At 47.1% G+C, this 27,398-nt stretch overlaps 1 protein-coding gene across 3 annotated transcripts in view; it reads right to left on the reverse strand.

The window, feature by feature from the left end:
* The window catches only part of Lrrk1 (leucine rich repeat kinase 1), a 160,853-nt gene that overhangs the window by 13,649 nt on the left and 119,806 nt on the right, over positions 1 to 27,398 (reverse strand). For all 3 annotated transcript variants that reach the window (XM_045145172.1, XM_004658145.2, XM_045145171.1), the window contains exons 21-29: positions 21,365 to 21,536; positions 17,264 to 17,427; positions 16,689 to 16,828; positions 14,498 to 14,747; positions 13,633 to 13,799; positions 7,613 to 7,810; positions 5,464 to 5,741; positions 3,243 to 3,437; positions 2,203 to 2,354 (exon numbers count right to left, since the gene is read on the reverse strand). In XM_045145172.1, the coding sequence (XP_045001107.1) occupies positions 2,203 to 2,354; positions 3,243 to 3,437; positions 5,464 to 5,741; positions 7,613 to 7,810; positions 13,633 to 13,799; positions 14,498 to 14,747; positions 16,689 to 16,828; positions 17,264 to 17,427; positions 21,365 to 21,536 (1,716 nt within the window). The remainder of the gene's footprint in view (positions 1 to 2,202; positions 2,355 to 3,242; positions 3,438 to 5,463; positions 5,742 to 7,612; positions 7,811 to 13,632; positions 13,800 to 14,497; positions 14,748 to 16,688; positions 16,829 to 17,263; positions 17,428 to 21,364; positions 21,537 to 27,398) is intronic.

The following is a 27,398-nucleotide window of genomic DNA, read 5'->3' on the forward strand; positions in this document are numbered from 1 at the left end:
TTGAGTCTGTGGGAGGCACTCTGGAATCTCTGACAGTTTCCTTGCTTCTTCTGCCTAATGGTCCAGGCCCACACCTGGACTCAAGCCATTTCCCTGATGAACGCTTGCTCTCTTTGGGGCTTAAGGATCACAGCTAGATCCTGCTGTGTTCACAGCATTGGCTTGGCTTTGTTCCTAGGCCTCTTCAATGGGTAGAATGAGAAGTACAAGTTAATTTTCCCTCCTAGTCTTCCCTTCTTTCTCTCTTGTTTCTTCCTTTCCCTCTCTCCCTTCATGCTATCCTTTCTTCGCTGTGATAGGGGTGGGCCCCAAGGCCTTCTATGTGCTATTTAAGTGCTCTACCACTGAGCTACATCTCAGCCCATATTTTCTTACAATACACCTTGAATCCACTCAATTTTAATTCAGAACAGTACATTTTTACTTATCCTACTTTACATCTATTTCCCCTTTTAGCCCACACTGAAAACCAGTTTCCAATAGCAGCAACATCACCCACTGACTTGACTTTACAACCATAGCAATAGCTTACAGTAACAACAATAACATAGTCTAGATTCTAGTCACTGAAAGCAGCTTAATATATTGTCATCTTTTGGTATCCATGGGAAAGTTGATCCAGACACTCTATAGATAATGAAATCTGCAGGTGCTCAAGTCCTTTAGAGAAAATGAGTTATTTTTATAGAACCCTGCACATTGTAAATAATCTCTAGAAGACTTATGATACCCAAGACAGTGTAAATGCTCTATAAATAGTTATACTGTATTTTTAGGGAACAATGACACAAAAAGTCTATACATGTCCAGTATGGATATACTTTTATGAACGTTTTCCATCAGGAGTTGGTAGATGCAGAACTCATAAATATGAAGGTCGACTGGTATATGTTTGCTTTTTATTCTATCTGTATTTTATCCCAACAGGAAGGTGCGGCTATTTCTGTACCAGCTTAGGTTGTCAGAATGACAACCCTCTGACCTAGGGGCATATGCATCCACCCAGACCTCACCCAGACTGACCCCAGCAAAGCTGCAAAGTGCACGCCGTTAGTCCCATCTCCATCCAGACTTCACTTTCTCTAGGTCTTCCCTCATCTTAGCACCTCAAAATGTTCACCACTGGGATCATCTGAAGACCGTTCTATCCTGTGAAACCCTCACACCAAGACACGGAAGAGGCAACACACGCTGGCTAGCTCTGTAGGTCCTCCTACAAGACAGTGATTTTGTAAGGACTGCAGCTGTTGCCACGCTCTTTCCCATTACCCAGGACTTTCTGCTCATTCCTCAGTGGGCTCTTCCCCATAGCTGTCCCTGCCTGACACTGGACCCTGCATCCTGCATTTGCTACAATTGTGCGTCCCTCCTGCCAACGCCATGCTGAGCCTGACACCTCCTCCCAGCTCTTAGGCCCATCCACCTCTGTCCGTATCTTCCTAGGGACCTTTATTCCACCACCAAGGCTTGGGTCCTCTGGGTTCCCCCTTGGTTTTCCCATGTCATCGTCTCATTCAGGCCCTGCCGTCCCTTCTCTTTAATTGCTCCCTTGAAGACCTTCAAGTCCCATGCCCGCTCTTCATCCTGGAAAAGGCCTGTCTCAATCACCTGCAGTCTGGGGGAGCAGAGCTTTCTGAAGAAAGTCATTCAACCAGGCTGGTGGGTCTCACAACCACCCTGCAGGGACTCTAGGCTTTCCCACCCATGATGCTCTTCCTGGACTTCCTCTTTTTTTCCAGAATATTCCAGACCTCTCTCATTCTCCCTTCCTGATACGCTGCTGAGCAAAAGTGCTGACACTAGAAGAGAATGTCCACGGCTTCTTACTGGAGGGTGACCCTCTGACCTGGCTCTGGGACCCCTACGTCTGTCAGCATGCAGCCACTTCACTCTAGTGGCTGCTCCCTCTTCTACCTACGGCGTCCTTTCATGCCCTGCGCAGACAGGCGGCGCGTAGCATCATCTCAAAGCAATGGGACTCTTGCTTCCTAACAAACCTCAAATCACTGTTTCCTTAAAACTGTCCACGTGTTTCTGTATGTGCCGGCTCTGTTTCATCCCACTCTGCTGAATGGACTCCACCCAGGCTTTGGACTCTACTGTCTGCTAATTACTGTTCATCACAGGCATCACTGATTTATTTTTTTGTTCCCAACTCACCACCCGGGATACAAGCAGGGAAGGGCAGAGGGAAGTGGTTACCTGGACTCCTCTTTCCCGTCCCAGAATACCACGGTGTACTCCTGGCCCTGGGATGAGAAGAAGGTGGACTGCTTCCCACAGGGCAGCATGTACATGAAGGTGGCGAAGGTGGGGTCCTTCATCTGGCTCACCACAGACAGGGCCAGTGGGCGCTGTAGGAGAGAGGCCACCCGCTGAGCCCCGTTGTGCCAATTCCACACAGGACCAGCTGGCTCTAGCCAGGATGATGTGGGAAGCGGCCCACTCAGGACTGGACAAGAGGCTGAATTAGTAAGTTTCGGACCCCAGAAACAAGTCCATCACAGCTTCTAGATCATCATGGCAACTTGAGCTCAGCTGCCTGGGAGTGTATGGATACCCAAGCCCAGAAACGTCCACGTTTATAAGAAACTTGTCCTAGACTCTGTCTATTCTCAGTGCATGGAGTAACATTACTGGTAAGAGTTTTAACTGAAACTAGGGGTCTCTTGCAAACAAACAATAAGCTCGCCTTAATGCTATATTACAATGCTGCTTCTCAAGGGCAAACTGTCCCGTTACCTTCCAAAGAGATACTTCTATTTCCTCTGCTTTTGTACAGGGAATTTCCTGCCATAATAGGCTTCACATCAACACTGAGTGGCACTCAAAATGTTTCCAATTTCAGAGCGTGTGGAGTTTGGACTTTTAGATTACGGATATTCAACCACTATGTAACTATCCTCAAATCTGAAAAATCACAAGTTTTGAAATACTGGAAACAGCAGTATTTCAGATAGGAGATGTTAAACATACACTTTGCTTACATGATGATGACATAACGGTTGGGAAGGAAAAGAAAGGTTATTTTTTCCTGAGTGACACACCTACAAAGAGAATGAGACTGGGCCCACAGTGGGTGGCAAATCTCTCTCAAGAAGAGACAAACAGAGAAGTCTGCCCAGTTATTTATAGTGAAAGGTGGGTGAGCAGCCAGATCCATGCTCCAGAGCTGCATGGCCCCCACCACAGGAGCAGAAGGGCCCAGGCCTGCCCCCCCCTGGCCCCCATGTTCCCTGTACCTTCTCAGGCTTTGTGTCCCAGCACTCCATCATGAGCGCCTGAAGCCGATGGAACTGTACTTCCTCTGGCTGCCCCAGGACTGGGCGGATGCCCTTGGACAGCTTCTTGGCAATCTGAAGCTGGTGGTGGCCCAGTGCAGGACGCTGTCCTGACAGCAACTCATATAGCACCATCCCATATGAGAACATATCTACCTAGGCAGAGAAGCAGAGCAAGTCAGGTTCCCCACCTGGGCCCAGCACCTTTAGCAAGCTGGCCCTGAGGAGGAGGAACAGGAAGACACAATTAGATAAGGAAAGCATCTCTATCATCCAACCCACCATCTGACTACCTGTCCTGTCAGTTTGTCCATTTATCCCCCATTTATCCATCTATTCTTCTGAGCATCTGTTTGGTTTGTGTCCATCCATCCATCCATCCATCCATCCCAGTCCACTCATGTTTTCACCTACCCATCCATGTGACCATCTGTTGTTCTGTCCACTTGCACATTAATTCTGCTATACTTTCTCCTTTATATTCACACATACATTCATTTAAAAATTTTTATTTGTTTATTGGGCACACCAGGGTCTCTAACCACTGCAAATTAACTCCAGACACATATGCAACCATATACATCTGGCTTATCTGGGCACTGGAGAATTGAACCTGGGTCCTTCATAGGCAATTAAGTGCCTTAACAGCTAAGCCATCTCTCCAGGCCCACACATGCATTCATTTGACTTCCTATCTTATGCTCCATTTATCTACTACCTGTCCCATTCTTCCACTTAAATATCTATCCATTTATACTCTCATCCATCCCATCCACTATCTATTCAATAATCACACACTCAGAGATTGACAACCATTAGGCACAAATTAAGGGCTCCAAGGATGGCAAGATTCTTGACTTAACAGATTTGACACCAGAGAGACTTTGTATGCAATTCTTAAAGAGAGAAATGTCTCCTAGATTTCAGCCTGTGTGTCTTCTCATTTTAATTGCCATCAAAAGGCCCAGGAAGGGGCTGGAGAGATGGCTTAGTGGTTAAGCACTTGCCTGTGAAGCCTAAGGACCCTGGTTCAAGGCTCTATTCCCCAGGACCCACGTTAGCCAGATGCACATGGGGGCGCATGCGTCTAGAGTTTGTTTACAGAGGATAGAAGCTCTGGCATGCCCATTCTCTCTCTCTCTCTCTCTCCCTCCCTCCTTCTCTCTGTCGCTCTCAAATAAATAAATTAAAAAAAAAAAAAGGCCCAGGAAGGAAAGAGTTATGCAGGCCCCTGTAAAAGTTGAGAAATAACTTTCATAGGAGAATGGCTGAGATAAATTTGGCAGGTTTTAATGTGGTTGTTCCTATTACAATATTAGCTTTCAGGTGACACCTTGTCTGGGTGACCTACTACTAAGAACTTCTGTTATTCTGATTTGCTTTTGTGACAGATTCTGCTTTAATCCACACATGCTTAGGTCATTCTCAAAGCCATTAGTCCATGACTCACCTGTGGACACCCCAATAAACCACAGGTAAGAGGGCAGATGTTGGATGAACCTGGCACAACAGGCAACCTGTGCATTATAAGATGATTTCAAGTTGCCTGGGTGCCTGCATCTACCAAGCAGCTATCAGGGTGAAGATAAGTGCTTAGCTGCTGTGAGCCAAGGCTGGCTGTGTAGTTGGCTGGGAGGCCACACTTGTCCTGCCAGAACTTTCTTCTGGTTTGGCAATTAATTTGGCCAGTGCCTTGTGGTTAACACCTATGGGCTAGGAGCTTTTTACCATCTTTATTTGGTTTGCTTCTCAAGGGCACCTTGCAAGCCTGGTCCTCTGTTCCCATTTTGTATATCAAATGTCATAGCTGGGATCCAAATCTGGACCATTTCTGTCTTGAGCTCTTTGTCCATTGCTTATACAAGCTTCTACAATGCTGTGAACCAAAGTTTAAGAATTTGGAAGCCAAAGAGTAATAAGATTTATCTTAGGCAGGCAGACACAGGTCCCAAAGCCCTTCTGGTTAGAACCAGAACCTCTGTTACTGAATATGGAAGAGAGAGAGAAAAAAAAGAAGATAAGGAGGAGGAGGAAGAAGAGGAGGAAGAGAGAGGTGAGGAGCTGAGAAAAGAGAGAGAAGTGCCTGGGGAGGCTGAGCGCCACATGCTGTTAGCTTTAGACAGGACCTGGGCTCCTGCTTTGCATGGTTGGGCTTGGGGATGGCAGTGGGCCAGGCAGGTACCTTCTCATCATACACAATGCGAGGCCTGATCTCCGGAGCCTGGTAGCCGGGGGTGCCCTCCACGCCCAGGGCACCCTCATGAAATGACTGCCGTGAGATGCCGTAGTCCGAGAGCTTGATGTTGATGTGCTCCTTCACGTCCAGGGACCACACCAGGATGTTGTCTGACTTCAGGTCACAGAAGATGATGCTCTTCTTGTGCAGGTAGGCCAGGCCCGAGGCAATCTGGTAGGCTACCTTCTGGGTAAGCATGTGTCCCAGGGGCATAAAGGAAGAATCTTGCAGAGAAAATAGCAGCAATGAATTTATCAAAACTTCAATTTAGATTGAACCAAATGAACATTCTAGTACCAATCTTTTATTCTTCCCTCTATCTTCTCTTGCTGTAGTTTGATCTGGTATGTTCCTGAAAACTCCATATGTTCAAAAGTTGTGTGGCTTGTCGCAAAGCTTGATGGCCTAGGTTCAATTCCCCAATACCCATGTAAAGCTAGATGCACAAAGTAGTGCATGCATCTGAAGTTTGTTTACATTGGTAAGAGGTCTTGGTAGACCCATTCTCCTCCCTTCTCCCTCTCTCTCATTCTCTCCTTGCAAATAAATAAAAATATTTTTGAAAAAAAGAGTTGGCCTGCATGTGATACTGTTAAGAAGTGATGGGACCTTTAAGGGATGAAGATTACTGGAAGGAAGTTAAGTTATTGGGCACCGGCCTCTGAAGGTGCATTGGGACCACAGCCCCTTCTTCACTCTCCTTTTACCTCATGGACGCCATAACATGAATTGTCTTTTCTGTCCCATGTTCCTGACATCAGGCACTATGTCATCCAAGTCCCAAAGAACAGGGCTAACTTACTGAAGTCTCTGAAACCAAAAGCCAAGATAAATCTTTTCTTCTTACAAATGGCTTATCTCAGCTAATGTTACAGTGGTAGAAAGCTGGCTATCCCATCCCCCAATATTTTATATTCTATGGACACATTCTCACTATTTTTCATGCTAGGTGCCAGAAGGGACAGAAAATGACTTTCTTAATGAAGCAGAATTTAGAATAGAAATGTTTATCACTAGAGTACCTTCCATGGTAGGTTATGCCTGGAATCACTGTTGTTTTTACTAAAGGACTCAAGTGTATTTCCTCCTAAGTAAAGGCTACTCTGCTGTCAAAGAGTGAGCTACGGGTATGAGAACTTTGTCAAAAAATTTCCTTTTACCGTGCGTGGTGGTGCATGCCTTTAGTTCCAGCACTCGAGAGGCAGAGGTAGGAGGATTGCCGTGAGTTCAAGGCCACCCTGAGACTACATTGTGAATTCCAGGTCAACCTGGACTAGAGTGAGACTCTACCTCAAAAAACAAACAAACAAAAAATTTTCCTTTTAATGGTTCTTTTTTTAATTTTTTTTTAATTTTTATTTTTTTTACTCTGCCTGTGACAGCAACTTAGAGCTTAGTTATCCATTTCTCCAGGTCAGTTATCTTTAAGTTTCTTTGAAGAATAAGATCGGGTGCAGCCAATCCCAGGGTCTGTTTGAACAACAGAGCCCAGTGTAGAACAGCAGAGGCGGGACTTAGTAATGTGGCTGGTGGGCCTAATGCTACCACTTGGGCCCACTGGGGCTGCCGTATCTGGGCCTCTGTATGTCTCAGTGGTGACTATTATCCTGTCTTACAGGCAAGTAAATGAAGCACAGACCTAGGACCTCGAAAATCTGGTTCTAACTGAGTGTCAAGCATGAGCTCTCATACTACCATCCCACGTTCCGAGCTGGTGAGACTCCTTGTATGGGGCTGGGCATACACTCCCTGGACTTGCTGAGGCCACATGCAGCTTCTCTCTCTCTCTGTGGTATGCAGCCTCATGCATATGTGTGCACAATGTGGAGGCCAGAGAACAACCTGAGCTGTTATCATCAGGAATGCCATCCACATCCTTTATGATGAGATCTCTCATTGGACTGGCACTCATCAGTTGGGCTACACTGGCTAGCCAGTGAGATCCAGGGATCCTCTTGCCTCTACCTCCCCAGTTGTGGGATTACAGGGGTGTACTCTCCTGCCTGGTATGTTAATGTGGGTACTAGGCATGTGTCCTACCCCTGGGGCTGCTGGCCTCCCAGGAGCAGAGTGCATGCGGGGTCTCTGAGTATACCTTTGGCATTCTCAGACAGCACAGTGTTGAGGCTGCTCAGTGGGGCGAGTTCCAGGGCGAAGCACAGTGGGTGGATGCTGATGCCAATAAGTGACACAATGCAAGGGTGCTGCAGGGCATGGAGCATGCTGGCTTCCTGCCGGAACTCTGAGAAGTTCTTCATGGCGTCCATGGCCCGCAGATGCCTCAGCATCGTGTCTGCAGGAGAGAATACAGTTGTCAGCTGCCCGGGGGCTGCAGGGCCTAGGCCGCTCTGCTGGACTCTGGACTAATTAGACCCAGGTCTAGACTGTGTAGACTGCCTTATGAGACCACGTGACATAGAAGGCCTTGCCTCACAGGTGAGAAAGAACTTATATTTTAAAGCATCCATTGTATGAGGGGCTGTGATATGAATGCCCATCATTTGGCTCTAAAGGGTGGTCTTGTGGGCTGATACTGAGCAGGATAGAGAGGCAGAGAAAATGAAAACCGGAGTTGGGATAGAAAGACAAGGATCCACTGGTGCAACAGTGGCATGACTGTTATGGTGGTACCAACTGCTCTCTGATTGGATTTCAGGTCTACTCCATGGGAGGGAATTTGTGCCTGGTACTGAAGAAATAATCAAAAGCCTATGGCTGAAGAGGTCATAAGCCTTATGAGGGAAACTACTGCTGTTGTTTGGCTAGAGATATATGTTGTACATCTCACATTGCCCTCTAAATATTAAATTTTTTTTTGTTTTATGTTTATTTATTTACTTGAAAGTGACAAACAGAGGAAGAGGCAGAGAGAGAGAGAGAGAGTGAGAGAGAATGGGCATGCCAGGGCCTCCAGCCACTGCAAACGAACTCTAGACGTATGTGCCCCCTTGTGCATCTGGCTAATGTGGGTCCTGGGGAATCGAGCCTCGAACCAGGGTCCTTAGGCTTCACAGGCAAGCGCTTAACTGCTAAGCCAACTCTCCAGCCCCACCTTTAAATATTCTTATTTGTGCCCATTGATAAGTACTGCTCTCCTTTGGTTAGAGAAACTTCTTTTTGCAAGTTGCTGGTAACTACTGGGGACACTCAAAATTCTTACAAGTGCCGGGAATAAATGACTTTGACATGCTCATCACTAAATGAGACATCAATATCACCCCCTGTCAGGCTCAGAGAGCACTGCAGAAGAGAGGGCAGAAAGAATGGAAGAGCTGGAGGATGGGGAGGAGTGCTGTGGAATGCTGTCTTCTGAACATGACATTGCCGCTGCATTTAAGACCTCACAGTGACCACTGTTACTGCACAATCTTGGCCCATCAACATTCTATCATGGATGGTAGAAGAGATCAGAAAAGAAACATCAAAGTAAATGAGGAAAAAGTTTGGAAGAAGGGATTTTGTGGAAGGGGATGAGGAGTAGGGATATGAAAAGGCAACAAGAGAGGAAAAAATGAAGAAAACAAGACAAAGAAAATAGAGGCGACACAGAAAGAGAATGAAGACGCTCACTCTGGACCATGGTTACATTTCCTGATGAGCATCAATAACTTCAGTACAACTGACCAAATCAAGATTCCCTATTCAATTTTCCCCTTTCCAAGAGAAACCTCAAACAAGAGAGACAGAAACAACAAATGGGCTATATTTACTTTCAGGGCAAGAATGCATATGACCTTTCAGTTTGACTGTATTAGCACTTCTCTTATCCCAAAACATGTCATAAAAACACTTTTGTGGGCCTACACCTATCATACTATCAAAAAAGTAAGTCGTATCTCAATTCTCTGGGTGCTAACTTACTCTCCGTTGGAGAATCTGCTTCTCTTTTCCAGATAGATCCAGATCCTGAGAAGAGAGCTGCCCCAACATACCTCAAAAGGGGCCCAACTGAAACTAACGACAACTAGCAAAACAAGCAAGGGTGATGTTTACCTGTGAACCAGATACCAGCACAAAGGGGAAGGAGATCAATGCAGAGAAAAACCAACTCCTACCAAAGCAGAGAGCCAGAGCCTCAGAGGCCCCCAACACCTCAGCACTGAAGCAGACCAAAAATGAACCCAATATGGCTCAGGGAAATTTTGCAGAAGAGGGGGCAGAAAGAATGTCAGAGTCACATGATGGGTCATGATTTGCAGAGACATTTATCATACCAATAACAATGCACGACCCATTTTCATCGACAAGGAGGGTCCAATGGGAGGGGATAGATCACAGATGAGCCTAAAGAATGGTACCAAACTGCCTGTATTTACTGAAAAGAAAACTAATAAATTAAATTAAAAAAAAACACTTTTGTGTATGTACAGAGTATATGTGGTGTGGTATATTGTGTGCGGAGTGTGTGTGTGTGTGTGTGTGTGTGTGTGTGTGTATGTATTTGTGCTCACGCACATGTGCTGGTTGCCTTCAGTATTGCTCATCTGCATTCTTTCTTGAGATGGAGATCTCTCCATTGACCCAGGGCTGCTGTTTTTCGGTCAGTGAGGACCAATGACTCTCTGGTTTCTACTCACCCCCAGTGGACTGGGGTTACAGATGTGCGTGGCCACACCCAGCTCTTTATGTGGGTCCTGGGGAGTAGAACGTGGGTGGTTTCAGGCCCTCCCAGGCCGTGCTTAAGCTGCAAGGCCTCTAAACTGCTGAATTATCTCCCCAGCTCAGCAAATTATTTTAAGATAAGAAATAAATAAGTAGGTCTGGACGGATGGCTTAGCAGTTAAGGAGTTTGTCTGCACAGCCAAAGGACCCAGGTTTGATTTCCCAGGACCCATGTTAGCTAGATACACAAGGGGGCACACACGTCTGGAGTTCATTTGCAACAGCTGGAGGCCTGGCATGCCCATTCTCTCTCTCTCTTCCTCTGTCAAATAATTAAATAAATAAGTATTAAACAAATAAATAAGTAAACCAGCGTACTTTTTGTTAAATAAGTAAACCAGCATACTTTTTGTACTTGATTATTAAACCTTGATTAATGTTTGAATCCTAATTCTTTGAGGGATGTAATGTTAAAAGCCACAGAATTGTATATAGTTATTGTTAGGCACTTAAGGGATGACTTCTGAGAAGTCCATGTCCATGTCCTGGTTGTACACTATTATCTTTTCTTAAGGGCATCTTTATTTCTCTCTAAAGGCCTACGCTTAAATCTAAAGCATGTACTCTCTTTACTTAATAAACTTGCTAACTGATTCCCCTGGGTTCATCCTGAAGTCTCTGTGATCTAGTCAAGGACATAGCTGTAACAAAGGGGAGGTTCTCAGGCTACTCGGGGCAGGTATGCGCTGTGTCTCCCTGCTGCCCCTGGTCATGCCAAATCCTCTTTCTTTTTTTTTTTTTTGGTCATTTTTTATTTATTTATTTGAGAGCGATAGACACAGAGAGAAAGACAGATAGAGGGAGAGAGAGAGAATGGGCGCGCCAGGGCTTCCAGCCTCTGCAAACGAACTCCAGACGCGTGTGCCCCCTTGTGCATCTGGCTAACGTGGGATCTGGGGAACTGAGCCTCGAACCAGGGTCCTTAGGCTTCACAGGCAAGCGCTTAACCGCTAAGCCATCTCTCCAGCCCCAAATCCTCTTTCTTACCAAGACCTAATACGACCTGTCACTTCTGGCAGTTGTTTTGCCTACCTGGTTCCCTCACCGGAGGCCTGCCTCATGCTCTCACCTCATCACCCAAGTAGGACTCCCACAGGTCTCACCCCACCTCACTGCCGTTCACCTGCATCTACCAATTGTGCCTTATTCCTTCTGCAGCCCCCATGTCTTGTTCAAAGCCAAGCTCAGGAGAGATCTAGAATGTAGTATGGTCCCTTCCCCTCCACGCTCAGGGATGCTGAGGGTCTGGTCACTGCTGGTCTCCATATTCTTTCCCAAGTAGCTAGGACGACTAAGGTGGAGACCACCACCACTCTTAGCCAGTGAGAAAAGTGTCCATAGCCACTGGCTTGTGACATTCACGTCAAAGATTTTTTTTTTCTAGCCATACTGAGAGAGAGGGAGAAAGGCAAATAAAGGGCATGGGCACACCTGGGCATCCAGCCACTGCAAACGAACTCCAGATACATGCACTCCCTTGTGTATCTGGCTTATGTGGGCACTGGGGAATGGAATCTGGGTCCTTAGGCTTCACAGGCAAGCACCTTAACCGCTAAGCAACCTGTCCAGCCCTGTTTTTGTTTTGTTTTTTAATTGACAGCTTTCATAATATACATAATGTATTTTGGTCATAATTCCCTACCATTGCTTTCTTTTATTCCCCCTCCCAACCCTCTTCTACTGAGCCCCTCATTCTTTCCAACTTCATTAAGAATTTACTTTTTATTGTGGGGGTGAGACAAGATCCAAATCTCCATCTCATTTAGAGAATTCAACATCTTTCCCTTCCGACCTTTGATGTCACCTCTGTTCTGTGCCAACTTCCTGAATCCACAGGTTGGCTCTGTCCCCAAGGCCAGCTTACACTTGCCTGGGAAGAAAAGTGCCTTAGGCCATGTAGACATGACATTGAGGGCTGTCTTATTCACTTGTCTTTCATTGTACAATTTCTCAGCTCCAAGACTTTTCTCACTGCATATATATGTACCTGATAGCTAAGTTATGCGTGCTGTGCCCTATGGATTCAGATGAGGAGTAATGTCCTGTGGTTTTCATTGCTGCTCTGGAAGACATCTTCTAACAGTCATTGCTATGTGTGGGAACACTGTTCAGTTCTGAAATTCTGCTCACATCTAGCAATCTCAGGAAACTTATTGGCTGAGGTTTGTTCACCAATATGAGACTGGAAACTGAAATTCTTTTCAAATAATTTTGAACTTGTTTCTTCCTTTCTTTATACTTTCTAGGATTGTGATTTCTCTACCAAGAGTAAAACCTGGCTTTATAATCACCTGGGCAAGGGGCAGTGAGAAACACAGTATTCCACAGTGAGGGGCAGAGAGAAACACAGTGCTCTGCAGTGAGGGGCAGCGAGGAATGCGGCACTCCACAGTGAGAAATGCAGTACTCCTCAGTGAGGGACAATGAGAAATGCAGTCTCTGCAGTGAGGGCAGTGAGAAATGCAGCACTCCACAGTGAGGTGCAGTGAGAAATGCAGTGTTCTCTGGTTGGAGTGAGGAGGTCGCTCAGTACCTACATGAGCTGACCACCGTATGGTGTTACGGTTTGAATGTGCCTCTGACAGTTCACACCTTGGAAACATCGTTCCCAGTGTAGCAGTGTTGGGAAGAGGGGGGTCAAATAAATGAGAGGTGATTAGATCATGAGGGCTGTGTCCTTGGGGTAGACTGATGCGGTGATCTCAGGAATTGGTTAGTTAGCCCTGGAGTGGGCTTGTTATGAAGGCAAGTTTGGCCCCCTTCTTGGTCTCTGACTCCCACGCTCTCACTCTTCCGCCTTCTGCCTTGGCTTGATGCAGTGTGAGGGCCTTCTTCAGGGACCAGATCTGTGCTCTTGGACCTACAAGGCTCCTGAAGCACAAACCATATTCATTTTTATTGTTCAGCAATTACCCAGCATGTGCTATCGTGTGGCACCTGGGGGACGAGTCCCTCACAGTGGAGGGTATTCCCTATCCACGTATGACATGGGGCTCTATGCGTATCACCTCTTGGGTGGACACAGTGCTTTGCTTTGTGAGGGTGGACTGTAGGGGAGGAACATCTTCAAATATCCATCTGAATGTCTGGCTTCCCGCTAGCATGAGAGATGGCTCAGGAGGAGAGGGTTCTGCCTATGTCAGATGGCCTGCCCGTCCTGTGTCAGAGCAGATGGAAGCAGCAAGGATGGTGCTGAAAGCAGGTACTCATGTCTCCACAGGCAGGACATCTCTGAGGGCAACTTCTACCTGTGTGATCCACCAGTCTTTCTAGTTTGCTGGCTCCCTCCCTCCCCCACCAACCCGAGAGGCCCAAACCAGAGCTCTCCAAGGCCCACATTGGCCCTGCCGACCCTCCTCACCCCCTTCCCCGTGTGGAAGAGTGGCATGCACTTTGGACAGGGGGTGCATACATCTGCAAAACACTAACAGTGGTGGACCAGGTCTCTTTTACCTGCTGGGGCATTAGCAAAATTCTTGAATTTTTTGATCTGGAATCTCTTCACAGCCACGGGCTGGCCCTGGTACCTGGCCCGATAGATGACGGTGCCACTGCCGCCTTGGCCCAGGATGCTGCTCTCGTCTTCGCTATGCTCCAGCCTGCTGTTGTCCAGGAAGAGCCTGCAGCACACACAGCTTAGGGATCAGCAGCCCTTGGGACCCATCCTTGGACAGGGTTGGGGTGGGTCCAGGGCTGGGTCACTTGTTCCCCCTGGGAGAGTTCACAGTGCGGTTGGACCGATCTGGGCTAACCCTGGCCCTGCCACATACCGTGGGTAAACCTGAGCAGCCTATACAGTCTCCATAGATAGAAATCGCCCAGGAGGGGCTGATGGTGTCTGGCTGCAGGGAGGGGTGTGGGAAGTCTCTGAGCTCAGGACAAAGATTCCTTCCTATGTTTCACTCTGAAGATTTTGTGCTTTGATAGATAACTAGATCTCTAGATTAACTGTACTTATTTACTGCTAGCTTAGTCATTTCTCTATTTTAAAACTATTTGTTTATTTATTTGAGAGAGAGAAGCAGACAGAGTGTGGGTATGGGCACACCAAGTCCTCCTACCACTGCAAATGAACTCCAAATGCACTTTATGCATCTCGCTTTATTTGGGTTCTGGGGAATCAAACCCAGGCTACAAGGCTTTACAAACAAGCGTCTCTAACCACCAAGCCATCTCTCCAGCTCTCATTTCTCTATTGTTTATTATGCAGACTATACCCTCTGTCACAGAGCTGCTGATCTGCAGGAAAGTGTCCTTACAACCTGGGACTGGGATTTCACCCAAGGCCTGGGTCCTGGGAGGGAGCATGGGAGCCTACCTGGCTGGGAAATCTGTCATGAACAGCTCTGGGACCAGTTCCTGCAGTGGTACCAGAAGGTCTGGGTGTCTGGGACAGGAGATGAAGTCCCGCTCAATGGCTGTCAGCACACAGTCTTCCATGTCAAAGTACTGTACACCCTCTGACTTCTCACTTGGATCTGTGTCCTGGGCCCAGGATGTCTCACACACTGGACAGGGCACGTACTGCTCCATAAGTGGGGTCCCATCGCTTTCTGTGGCTGTCAGGGCTACATGGGAGTAAAAGAGGAGACAGCCCATGGAAGTGGCTGTAGATAGGTCCCCCGAAACTCTGGGCCAGGTGAGCTTTTACAGGAGGGAGTCTGTCTGCCACTAACTGGATCCCAGGGAAATTCAGTGCCTTGCTCGGTACCTTATTGTCTTGTTTTTGAAGCAAGGTTTTTGCTATTTATAGTCAAGACTTCAAATTCAGGATCCTTTGGCTTCAGCTGGGAATACAGTATACACAACATTTGGCTCCCAGAGACTTTTTGGACAGTGCAATTGTTGATCCCAAAGGATTTCCTGGGGAAAGACTGCCTGGAAGGCTAGACCCTGAGCAAGGGCTTTGCAGCACTGGGCAGGTTAGTGGAGGAGGAGCAAGATGAGAGGAGAGTGGGGACTCCATGTGCATGGCCAGAACTGAATCTGAGCTATACTCCGCCATCCCAATAACAACTACAGCAAATTAGAAACACAAGGCTGAGATGTTTTGGGGGCACCAAATGCAGGGGATAATGAGTACAGATGATCATAGGGAAGCCAGTTATCTCACATGGGTTCCCCTCTCAGGAGACATAACTTTTCTTTGTGCCTGTAATTAAGAAACAACTTCTGCCAGGCGTGGTGGCGCACACCTTTAATCCCAGCACTCGGGAGGCAGAGGTAGGAGAATCACCGTGAGTTCAAGGCCACCCTGAGACTACAGAGTTAGTTTCAGGTCAGCCTGGACCAGAGTGAGACCCTACCTCAAAAAACCAAAAAAAAAAAAAAAAAAAAAAAAAAAAAAGAAACAACTTCTGAGGTATGGCAGGGCCACCAGTCTGCTTTGTGCAAGAGAGGAGGTGGCTGCCTCGGACTGCCCACCTAGCAACACCTGGCATCCACACAATCCTGCTTGGGAGGACCTCTAGGCCACCAGCTTGTGGTGCTGGTTCCAGGGTGCCTGTCTCAGGGACTTGGTTGAGACCTTTCTGTCTCAAGTGACTGCCTACTGTGCTCACCAGTGACATCCCCCAGCACCTTCTTGGGGGGGGGGTACTGACTGGTAGCGAGTTTCAAAGTATCCGCAGGGCTGATATGGACCTAGAAGACCCTCGGAAGGCTACAATCTCACAGACTTCCATGACTCAAACTAGATAGCTTTCTCAGAGAGCCCCTTCGAGGCCACTTGTCCTTGTTGGTCATCCTTCCAACCAGCATGCTCAGACCCCCTGAAGTAAGGCAGATCCCAGTGTCCTGAATGTGCATCCAGTGGCATCAAACACTTTCTCGACACCCTTACGAGGTATAGGATCTAGGTCAGGGGAGTGGGCCAGGTGGTCAAGAAGACAGCCCTAATAGGTAAGGGATCCCAATGCTGCTCATGCCGAGAGCTCACCTGGCGGGCAGCCTCCTCCCCACAGCTACTTCCTGCAGCTTGCCCTGTTTCAACCCCAGTAGCAAAACACAGAGGACCCCAATAGCTTCATTTCAAAAAGTATTTTCTTTGGATGAATTGTCAACAAGGAAACAGACCCAAGGGTTCGAGAAGGGCTGCATGGCACCACCAGGATGGGTAGGGCCATACAAGGACAGAGGACAGGCACCTTAGCAGCTGTGTCTCTCTTCCCCTGCGCCAGGGCCAAACTCCATCTACGAGTCCTCTTAATTCCTGCCCTATTGTCTTTACTGCACACAGGACATCTGTGGGACTCACACTGAACATGTCTTTAGGCCATGGGTGGGACTACCAGTTCTTCCTCTTCCCACATTCTGAGGACAGTCAGAAGGCCCAGTCTTGACCCGTTCCCTGTCTCAGCCCAGACATGGACTCCCAGAGGGTCTAGAACTATCTAAGCAAAGAGATGAATCCTAGTGGGATTTTTGCTCCCCCAAAGAAGTAGCCACACCTTGATTTATGAACCCATAATAAGCACGATCAAAGGCTTTGTTCCAGAACATTCTCTCACCAGGAAACCACTGGTCAATCAGGGAGTTGACATGGTCTGTGATAAACGCCATTGCTGAGAAGTCCCTGACTTCAGATTGGCAGATGATTTTAATCCCTCCGCTTTTTTTCTTTTTCCAATTCACATCCGAGGATTCCACACTGCAACCCAGAAATGAAGAGGAACCCATTGTCATCCTGCCAAGGGCCTGGGGTGATCTTGCCGCATCCAGGGACTGCATGCCCTACAGGATATCGGCGTGACACCTCTGTTTATATGCTTATGTTTGCAGACCTGTATTATCCTTGTCTCCCATCCACCATAGCCCCCAAGTAGGGTGAACTCAAATCCTGGACTGTGGCTGCACACCCGACCCTCTGCCCATCCTGCAGGAGTTGAGGAAGGGTGAGAGAGCACATGAGGAACTTCAGGACATTCATAAGGAGGGTCTCCATTTCTAGCAAGCTACCATGATAAGCCTGTCTCGGGATCAGAGTTCTGTACCCTGAATGGAAGGGACACTGTATAGGTGCTGTTACAGGGCCATTGCCATGGCATTATGCTGACCACACAAGTGGACTTCCAGATGCTCCTACCTGAGGTAGCCCCCATCAAAAGTGACCAGTAGCCCTTCTTGCCAATAGATGGTCTGATTTCTTTTCACTCTGAACGTGCTACAGCGATTTCTCTGGTTTCCTGTAAAACTGTAAATGGTGACTTTCCTGTTTCTGCTTTTAGTATTCTTCTTGTTTTCAAAAAGCTGAAAGACAGAGAGAAAAGACCCTACTTAAGCATTCTGAGCTCCACTCTGGCCCTTCTCAGAGCTTTGAGGAGGCCGGGCTGGCCCCATCTTGATAAATCACTGCAGACTTTCCCACCAGGCCTCCCACCCCCGCTGCTCATCCCTGCTGCCAAATGAACTGCTGCACAATCTGGAAGGGTCTCCAGGGTACCCTGGGAACAGATTCTCCAAGCGATCGTAAATAGGCTGTTCTTCTGAAAAATCCATTCCAGCCTGACTTCACCAGTGAAAATGTATGTTAGAGAAGGTGGACAAGAAAGGAAACACAAGTGATAAAACAAATGAAAACAAACAACAATAATAAACAACAACCAACTTAACACCCAGCAGGCAGAACATTAAGATTCTGAAAGCTATGATTTAAGTTCGAGGTATCCTAAGAATGCATATTAAGTTCCAGGTCAGCCTGGGCTAGTGTGAAACCCTACCTCGGAAAACAAAACAAAACAAAACAAAACAAAACAAAACAAAACAAAACAAAACAAAACAAAACAAAACAAAACAAAACCCAACTCATGTACTCACTTGAGCCAGGCATGGTGACGAACACCTTTAATCCCAGCACTCAGGAGGCAGAGGTAGGAGCCACTCTGAGGCTATACAGTGAAGTCCAGGTCAACCTTGGCTAGAGTGAGACCCTACCTCAAAACCCCCACCCCCCATAAAAAGACAACTCACTTCAAAGCTGGAGAGATGGCTCAGCGGTTAAGGTGCTTGCCTACGAAGCCCAAGGATCCAGGCTCAATCCCCCAGAACCCATATAAGCCAGATGGCACATGCATCTGGAGTTCGTTTTCAGTGGCTAGAGGCCCTGGTGTGCCCATCCTCTCTCTCTCTCTCTTTAATAAATAGATAAAAATTGCCAGGCATGGTGGCTGAGGCCTTGAAAAACAAACTCACTTGAGGTTAATTTTTTGGTGGGTGTGTGAACGGATGCACGTGTGCCATGGCACTTCTGTGTGGAGGTCAGAGGACAAGTTCGGGTGTCGGCGCTGCCTTCAGTCTCGTCCGAGGCTCTTTCATTGTTCTCACCACTCTGTTCACACAGCTAGCCCACGGGGCTCCACTTCCCACCTCACGAGAGGCTTGCTGGGATTACACACGCCTTCTTTTTTTTTTTTTCTTTTGTCTTTAAAAATATTTTATTTATTTGCAAGCATAGAAAAACAGAGAACGTGATTGTGGGTGTGCCAGGGACTTCAGCCACTGAAAACGAACTCCAGTTGCATGCATCACTTTGTGCATCTGGCTTTGAACACACACCTTCTATAGTGTCTAGTTTAACGTGGGTTTTGACTCATCTCCCCAGACCAAAATTTATTTTTTTAAAGCTATGAAGTATAGTAACTTCTTACACTATTCCCTTCCATTAGACATTTACGTTGGGTCCAATTTTGCTTTCTCAAATACATGGTGACGAGTATGGAAGACGCACAAAGATTTCTCTGGTTTCAGATAATTCCTTCCGTTCTGACATTCAACAGTCAGATTATTGGTCAAAGAGCCTGAAGGCTCTGGATGTGTAGTGATGACGTGGGTTTGGAATGGGGAGACTATCAGATATTGTCACGACCCACAGGACTGGCTGTACTATGCTTAGTTCTTGGTTGATCTGACAGATGAAAAGCGGCTTCCCTCGCTGCGGGAATCTGCGTGCCTTTGACGAGTGGTGAGCTGAATGCTCACCTCCTCCATCCTTCCTCGGAATTTCTACAGGGCTTCTTTCTGAATTTTGACTGTTCCAGTAGGGATGATGCCAGGGAAGGGAGGGACCTGCCTCTGTGCCTAGCTGCCCTCTCCCCTTGTGAGCTCAGCCTCCCACGATGCTGGGGCTAAGTGGCCTCCCACTTAGAACACAGCAGGGCACAGAGTTCAAAGGGAGGACAGAGGGACAGATGGACCCCTAGGAAAGCTAGCGTCACACCCACTCTTTCAGCTAGTAGGACCCTGGTGCCATTGTAAACAAATCTCCTCTCTTACTAACACAGGTCTTGACAGTTCTGATTGATTTTCAAGCTCTTGTCTTTGTTTCTCTTCCCATTTCAATAAAATAGGAAGATCAGAGAAAGCTTTATTGGGCCAAGAAATTTTAATTCAATGAGGGTGTTATAATTAGAATGTAGCAAAAACTCAAACATATCAATGTCAAAAGAATTCAACTGTCAAGGTACATGCCAGGGGTTCACAAACAAGACTGTTGTAATTGACAAATAGCTGGCTGCTATCCTGGAGTTTCTGAGGATAAGGGGTGGGGCTTGAACATTTGCATTCCTCACAAGATCTCTACTGATCTGGGAACCCCACTTTGAGAACCACCACTGTAGGCAAATATTACTTCCATGTTGTTGTATTGTGTGAAGTGTTGACTGAGAGTGAGGCCACCTTGGTATAACTTCAGCTGCGCCCAGAGGGCATAATCCTTTTATTGGCTCTTCACTGACAGCAGAGCAAGGTAATCATTCCCCAGTCATGGTTCTAAGCTCAGCTGCAGGGTGGAATCATCTGAGAGCTTTGAAAGAGACTGAGGCAAGCTGGGCATGCTGGTGTATATCCGTAAGCCAAGCACTTGGGAGGCTGAGGTGAGAAAACTGTTACAAGTTCAAGAGCATTTACAGAGCGAGACACTGTCTTAAAACAAAACGGGCTGGGGAAATGGGCCAGTGTTTAAAGGCACTTGCATGCAAAGCCTGAGTTCCTTTATGTAGCACCATGTACAGCCAGAAGCAAAGTGGTATATAAGTCTGTAGTTTCAATGCCTATGGCAATGGGAGGTAGAGTCAAGAGATTCTGGAAGTTTGTGGGCCAGCTAGACTGACACACACACGTAGCAGCATAAGCCAAGGAGATCCTGTCTCAGCAAAGTGAAAAGAGAGTACAAGTACCTCCAGGCTGTCCTTAGATCTTCAAGTGTGTATGGTGGAATAAAAAAAAAAAAAAAAGCTGGTCTGGAGGTGTGGCTTAGCTGTAAGGCACTTGCCTGCAAATCCTAAGGACCTAGGTTCGATTCCCCAGGGCCCATGTAAGCCAGATGCATAAGGTGGCACATGCATCTGGAGTTCATTTGCAGTGACTGGAGGCCCTGGCATGCCCATTCCCTCTCTGTCTGCATCTTTTTCCTTCTCTCTCTCTCCCTCTCTCTTTCTCCCTCTCTCTCACATAAATACAATAGAACAAATACTGATGCATGGGTAGTCACATTCAAGATTTTGCTTTCAGTGGTCTGTGTCTGTTAGGCTCTCCTAGATGAATCTAGTATAAGGCCAGGGAAGCAAGGCCATGCTCTGGGGAATAATTAGAAAGGCCAATTCTTTTTATTTATTTATTTTTTTTAATTTTTAATTTGAGAGAAAAAGAGAATTGGCATGCCAGGGCCTCAGCCACTGCAATCAAACTCCAGATGCTTGTGCCACCTTGTGGGCATGTGTGACCTTGCACTTGCCTCACCTTTGTGTATCTGGCTTATGTGGGATCCGGAGAGTAGAACATGGGTCCTTCGGCTTAGCAGGCAAGTGCCTTAAGTGCTAAACCATCTCTCCAGCCTTACAGAGGTCACTTCTTGGCCCAGTGCACACCTACTGTGCCTGAGCTGTGGGAGGTGGGGAGCGTGTGTGTGTGTGTGTGTGGGGGGGGGTGATCAACAAGTCCGCTGGTAGATAAAGCTCTTCAGGTAATCAGGGGGCAGCTAATATTTGGAAGCAGACCTCTAGCAGGGCGCACACTGACTCAGCCAGGCGGGTGCTGACTTGGTCAATGGGTCGGGGCTAGGTTTGCCTGTCAGCACTGTGTTCTGGCATCACCGGGGGAAAGTGGTCTTCTAGCACAGTGGAGCCCACCCACCCTCAAGGGTGTACCTATAGGATCCCCTCATGCCTCCCCTTTCCAGAAACCATGCTACCTGCAGGTCCATCTCGGCCAAGCTGATCAGCATCCGCGCGATGAACCTTTGCCAGAAGCCAACAGGCACGAAGCTCATCTTAAACACCCGCTGGATGGTGTCAGCCATCGGGTGCCGCATGCTGTGCGTGTCCAGCCCAGGTTTGGATGGAAGGAGGTGTGGCAGGAGGTAGCTGAAACATATCAAGGCGACACGTCACTAGCAGGACCTGAGCTCTGCTGCAAGGCCCTGGTTCTTGAAGCCAACCTGTGTGTGGAGCCCCCCTCCACCGACAGGGCTCAGGCTGTTGGGCACCCTTACAGGGTTCTGGGAAATGTAGTTATAGAAAGAGAAGGTGGCTCATATGCTGAGATTGAATGCTTCAAGGGAACACAAAGGTGGGCAAAGTGAGGATGTTTATCAAGACAGACTATAATGATGCAAAGGTGAAGACTTCACTGGTCATAAAAATGCCAGACACAGCAAATTGGCATTGCCTCTCAGCTAACTGGGTTGTGGTTGAGAAATCACTTAACGTTAGCTTTGGTTGGTGAAGGAAAAACAAATACAGCTGCAGAGTTCTAAGGACAATGCAGAGATTGGGGTCAGAGTAACTTTTTTTTTTTGGTTTTTGAAGCTGTTTATTGTTCTTGGCCAATTAAGACAACACAATTGCCTTAGAAGTCCAGAAGGCGGTGGCTTTGTGCAGAAAGGGTGGCGTTTTATGAGAACACTTGTGGTCATGGTCATCGTAAAAATGTTGCGTCACTGTGTGATCGAGGTGTTCTTGTCTGTTGTCTTTTAAAACAACTGAAAGCTGGGCAGCCCTTCCAAGAGTGTGTCTGGAAACTATTTTCTGCAGGCGCTGAAGGGGCAGAAACAGGGTGGCCATAAGCAAGGGCAGCCATGGGCAGCTCCCTGGGCATGCAAACGCTGGGCTCTTCTCTTAACAAAGGCTTTGCCTTCTGTTCTCCCTTAAGTGCATTCAGCCCAATAAATGTCTTCAGCATGTTATAGAACAGACTCCCCTAAGATCTTATACCTTTGGTCCTGCATAGTCATGGGTTCTATATCTTTAGAGCCAACCAAGCTGAGTTGAAAAGACTTTGAGAAATTTTTATCTGTCCTGAACATGTACAGACTTCTATTTTTCTTGCACTTATTCCCTTAACAACACAATATAGCAACTGTTTTTGGAATGTTTACATTGAATAAGGTGCTAGAAGAAATCCAGAGATGATTGAAAGAATATGGAGGATGGGCATGGTTCTATGCAAATACTAAGCAGTGTTTTCTAAGGGATTTGAACATCCTGGACTGTAGCTTCTTCATGGGGTCCTGGAAGCAATCTCCCAGGAGTTCAAGGGATGACTATAAGGGAACGTCAATGACAGCCTGGGCACCCAAACACACAGCTGCAAATCCTGGCCTTGACTGGTTGGTTCTGGTACTTGAACCCCATGGAAAGGGAAAGTGTACCCCCCTGGTAGGTCGGAGATGATACACAGAGGCTGTACAGGTGACCCAGTGTACACAGGCGGTGAGGCATTAAGCTTTTAACCTTTCAAGTCCTGGGTGAAGGACAATCCTTGCCACCCAGCTCTTCCATCCCAACACTCCATCTTACTTCCTCAAGTTCTGAAGTTCCTTATTCATTCCTCTGTTCAGTCTTTCCCTTGCACAGGAGACCCTCGGCAGTTGCCTCTTGTGCTTCACCCAGCTGGGACCCCTTGTATGTGACTGCTTTGACCAGCCATGCCCTGTGGTCATGGCTCCTGGCTTTTCTCTCTCCATATAGGTGTGCTTCTGGTGAGGTGTCCTGGCACACACAGACCGGTGCTCGGTGCTACTTCTGAAGGCAGAAATCAGATGGCGAATCTGACTGGCTGTGGAAGCCAGATCTTGATGGGCGTAGTTTCTGGGATGGCCGCTACATCTGGCTAAGAGTTGAGGAAGGCTGTCCCATGTGGTGAGCAAGATCGGACTACACATGTGAATTGTTCCTATGTCTGATGGATGTAAGTGGATGAACCCTGGGCAGGGTGTGGTATCTGCCCCAAGGAGCTGAGGCTAGTCCATGCCTCTCTGCTGAGATAGCTTCAGATATGGTGTTTGGACCTTCTCAGAGTCAGTCATGAGCTAAGGCATTTCTCTCTTGCTTATTTTCATTTTTGCATGCATGTATACATGTTCATGGCCACGTGAGTATGACTGCACATGCAGGGTTCCTCTCTCTGGATCTCGTCCTACTGTTGTTCTTTGCTATACTTGCTGCAAGCTTCCAGGAAATTCTCCTGTCTCCTGTCCCCTTACCAATGTGCTGGGACTAACGAAATCTGCCACAGCTGCTGGCCTTGTATGTGTGTGTGAGTGTGGTGTGTGGTGTCTGCACATGCTCCATGGGAGTGCACGTGGAGGCCAGAGGAGAACACCAGGAGCTCTCTTATCACTCATCTGTGTGCTTTTTTCTTTTCTTTTTATTTATTTGTTTTGTTTTGACAGAGAAAGAGGGAGAGGGAATGGGCGCACCAGGGCCTCCAGCCACTGCAAACAAATGCCAGACGCTTGTTCCCCTTGTGCATCTGGCTAATGTAGGTCCTGGGGAACCGAACCTGGGTCCTTTGGTTTTGCAGGCAAACACCTTAATTGTTAAGCCATTCCTCCAGCCCCTGCATACTTTCTCAAGACAGGGTCTCTCCCTCAACCTGGAGCTACAACAGCCATTTTGTTATCTTTTCCCTCCACACACAGATGGGGACTATAGACTTGTGTGGCCATGTCTGGCTTTTTATGTGGGCCCTGGGGAATAACATCTGGTGGTCTAAGCCCAAGAGGTCTCCATGTTTAAGCTGTAAGTGGGCTTAACCACTGAGAAATCTTACCAGCCAGCCTTCTAGTTTATTTATTTATTTTTACATGGGGCCTGAGGAAGAATGACCTAGGTACTCAGACTCGCGTGGAAAGCCCTTCATTCACTGAACTGTCTCTCCAGCCCGGGCTAAGGCATTTCTGCCTGCAAGCAGTGCAAACGCTCCAATGTGTGCGTATAAATTCAGAGGTTCCTCAATCCCCTAAATGTTTCCCTATGGACTAGAGGAGTTCACAAACTACGGATGGATGACTAGCTCCAAAAATAGCAGTCAAGGCCTCTGTATGCATCGATTCAGCGACTGTAGCTGCATCGTTGACCTTACAAAAGCCTATGAGGCAAAGAGCTGGAACTCGCCTAGGGCACAAGGGAACCCTTATGCCTGTGCTGAGACAGAAAATGTTCCACTGCTCGTGGCTCTGTGTGGAACCAGACACCCAGGCTGCAAAGGGTTCAAACAAAGCAGTAACAGTACTGTTGACACCTAGTGTCTTAGGAGTTCTTAGGTGTAAGAGTCACTTTTAAGTAGTGTGTGTGTGTGTGTGTGTGTGTGTGTGTGTGTGTGTGTGTGTGCGTGTGCGTGCGTGCATGTGTGTGTTATACTTTACTTATTATAGCAACTCTACGAGTATAGGAAAAGTGTCCCCTTTTTGCAGGGGAGGAAAAAGAAATGGGATTCATTCTCAGGCTGTCAGTTTGTATGTTACAACCCTGAGGACTTGGCAAGGATGTAGCTTGTTTATTGTTCAACCAAATAGGTAAAAAGATAGAGATGGGTATAGATATTCTGATATATCTGCCCTATATAGTACATAGTAGATGGCTAGCATGCTCTTACTGAGTACTAATATGTTATCAGTCCTCTATTCCACTGATAAAATAACTAGAACAGGGGGCTGGAGAGATGGCTCAGTGATTAATGTGCTTGCCTGTAAAGCCTAATGAACCAGGCTGGATTCCCCAATACCCAAGCCAGATGCATAAAGTGGCGCATACATATAGAGTTCATTTGCAGTAGCTAGAAGCCCTGGTGTGCCCATTCTCTCACTTTCTCTCTTTTCTTGCAAATAAATAAATAAAATATATTTTAAAAAATAACTAGAATATTGTCAGGCCATGGCAATGGAAATTCACAGGCTGCCTAACCTTGAGCCTTTTTTCCTTTTTTTTGGGGGGGGGGGGGTTGGTGCATCAGGGCCTCCAGCCACTGCAACTGAACTCCAGATGCATGTGCCACCTTGTGTGCATGTGCAGGTGTGTCACCTTATACACCTAGCTTACATGGAATCTGGAGAGTCAAACATGCATCATTAGGCGTGTAGGCAAGTGCCTTAACTGCTAAACCATCTCTCTACCCCTGATCCTGAGCTTTTATTGGTCAAAGCCAAGGATGACCCTGAACATGGAATGAGGGGCCATGGGATCTTAAGTTCCTCTTTGGGGTTCCTATTTTTGGGATTCTGCTTATGACTTCCATAACCTGGAGCAAAAAGGTCTTAAGGCCCCCTTCCATACCCCAAAAGTCAAGTGTAAATCTGGATAGGGGTAAAGGCAAGAGGGCCCAGGGCTCTTTCCCTAGAGACCTACTCTGTGCTAGCAGAATCTTTGGGCTAGCTGTCCAAGGCCCAGGCAGTCTTCAGGGAGCCTCTGGATCTCTGGCATTGGGGTGAGTAGTGAAGATGTGCTTCATGAAAGGCTCATTATAAAGGTCTGTGGGATTAAGACACTAGCTGCTTCCTCCTGGCAACATCAGCATCATACTCAGGAAGTAGATGAAACAACCTAGGCCAGGAGACCTGGAGTGCCAAGCTGGTTTAGGACAGAGTATCTCCCAGGAACTGGGCAGCCACTAAGGATCTCGTCCCCTCAGTCTGGGTCTGCTCAGGGGAGTTGAGTTGTCCAGGGAGGTGAATCCTGACATGGAGAAGCACAGGGAAAGGCCGAGGAGCCAATCCATGCTGCACCCGTGGGTCTGCATATTCCCACACCCAGAGTAATCAGCACGCAACAGCCAATAGAATGAGGAAAAACACAAACACATGGGGTCAACTCAAAAGAACAAGTGAACAAAGTAATAACTAAATGGTATCAATATTAAATAAATGACAAGACTTTGGGCTTACCCCCAACTATATAATTAATCACATTAAGTGTAAATGAACTAAATATTACTATTAAAAGTCAGAGATTATCAGACTTGATTATGTCCTGTCAGTAAGAGATTCATTTGTATTAGAAATACCCAAACCAGGCATGGTGGCACACATGGGAGGCAGAGGTAGAAGGATCGCCATGAGTTCGAGGCCACCCTGAGACTTACATAATGAATTCCAGGCCAGCCTGAGCTAGAGTGAAACTCTACCTCAAAATACCAAAAGCAAAACCAAACAAACAACACAACAAAAAGAAATACCCAGATGGGGCTGAGAGATGGCTTAGCAGTTGGACTCATGTTCTACTCTCCAGGTCCTACATAAGCCAGAATCACAAGGTGATGCAAGCCTGCAAGGTCATGCATGTGTACAAGGTGGCACCCGACTGCAGTGGCTGGAGACCAAGTGAGCCAATGGGAGATGTTATATTATGTTACGTCTGTTATGGGGGAACCAATGGATCTCTAATTGGACTGGAGGCCCACTCCACAGCAGGGAACACATGCCTGGTACTGAAAACCTATGACAGGGGAAGTCATGAGCCCAAGGGGTGTAACTCCTGCTGGTGTCTGGATAAATGCATATATTATGCTCATCCAACTGCCCAGTAAGCACTTCTCTTAATGTTCATACCCATATATTAATGTTACTCTCATTTTTTGTTAAAGAAGCTTCTCTTTTCAGATGGTGGTGACCTCTGGGATGACTCAAAAGGCAACATAGTACTGAGAAATGACAGAGGAGTATTCAGTACTGAAACATCTCTATCACACCTTCCAAGGTTCAGGGTTCATTGTGGAAGATGTGGTAGAAAGAATGTAAGAGCTAAAGGAAGGATAGGGCTCCTGACAATGCACTCTTCCAGACACAAAATGGCCTGGATATCCATGACCTGGCAGTGCCTGTCCCTACCTACAGAAGACTCTCATAATAGGAGGAAAAGTTGATGACATCAAAATTAAAGAGACTGGTTAAGAGGGGGAAGGGGTATGATGGAGAGTGGAGATGCAAAGTGGAAAGTGAGGGGAGAAGG

This window comes from Jaculus jaculus, chromosome 3, assembly GCF_020740685.1.
Source record: "Jaculus jaculus isolate mJacJac1 chromosome 3, mJacJac1.mat.Y.cur, whole genome shotgun sequence".
Lineage (NCBI taxonomy): Eukaryota > Metazoa > Chordata > Mammalia > Rodentia > Dipodidae > Jaculus > Jaculus jaculus.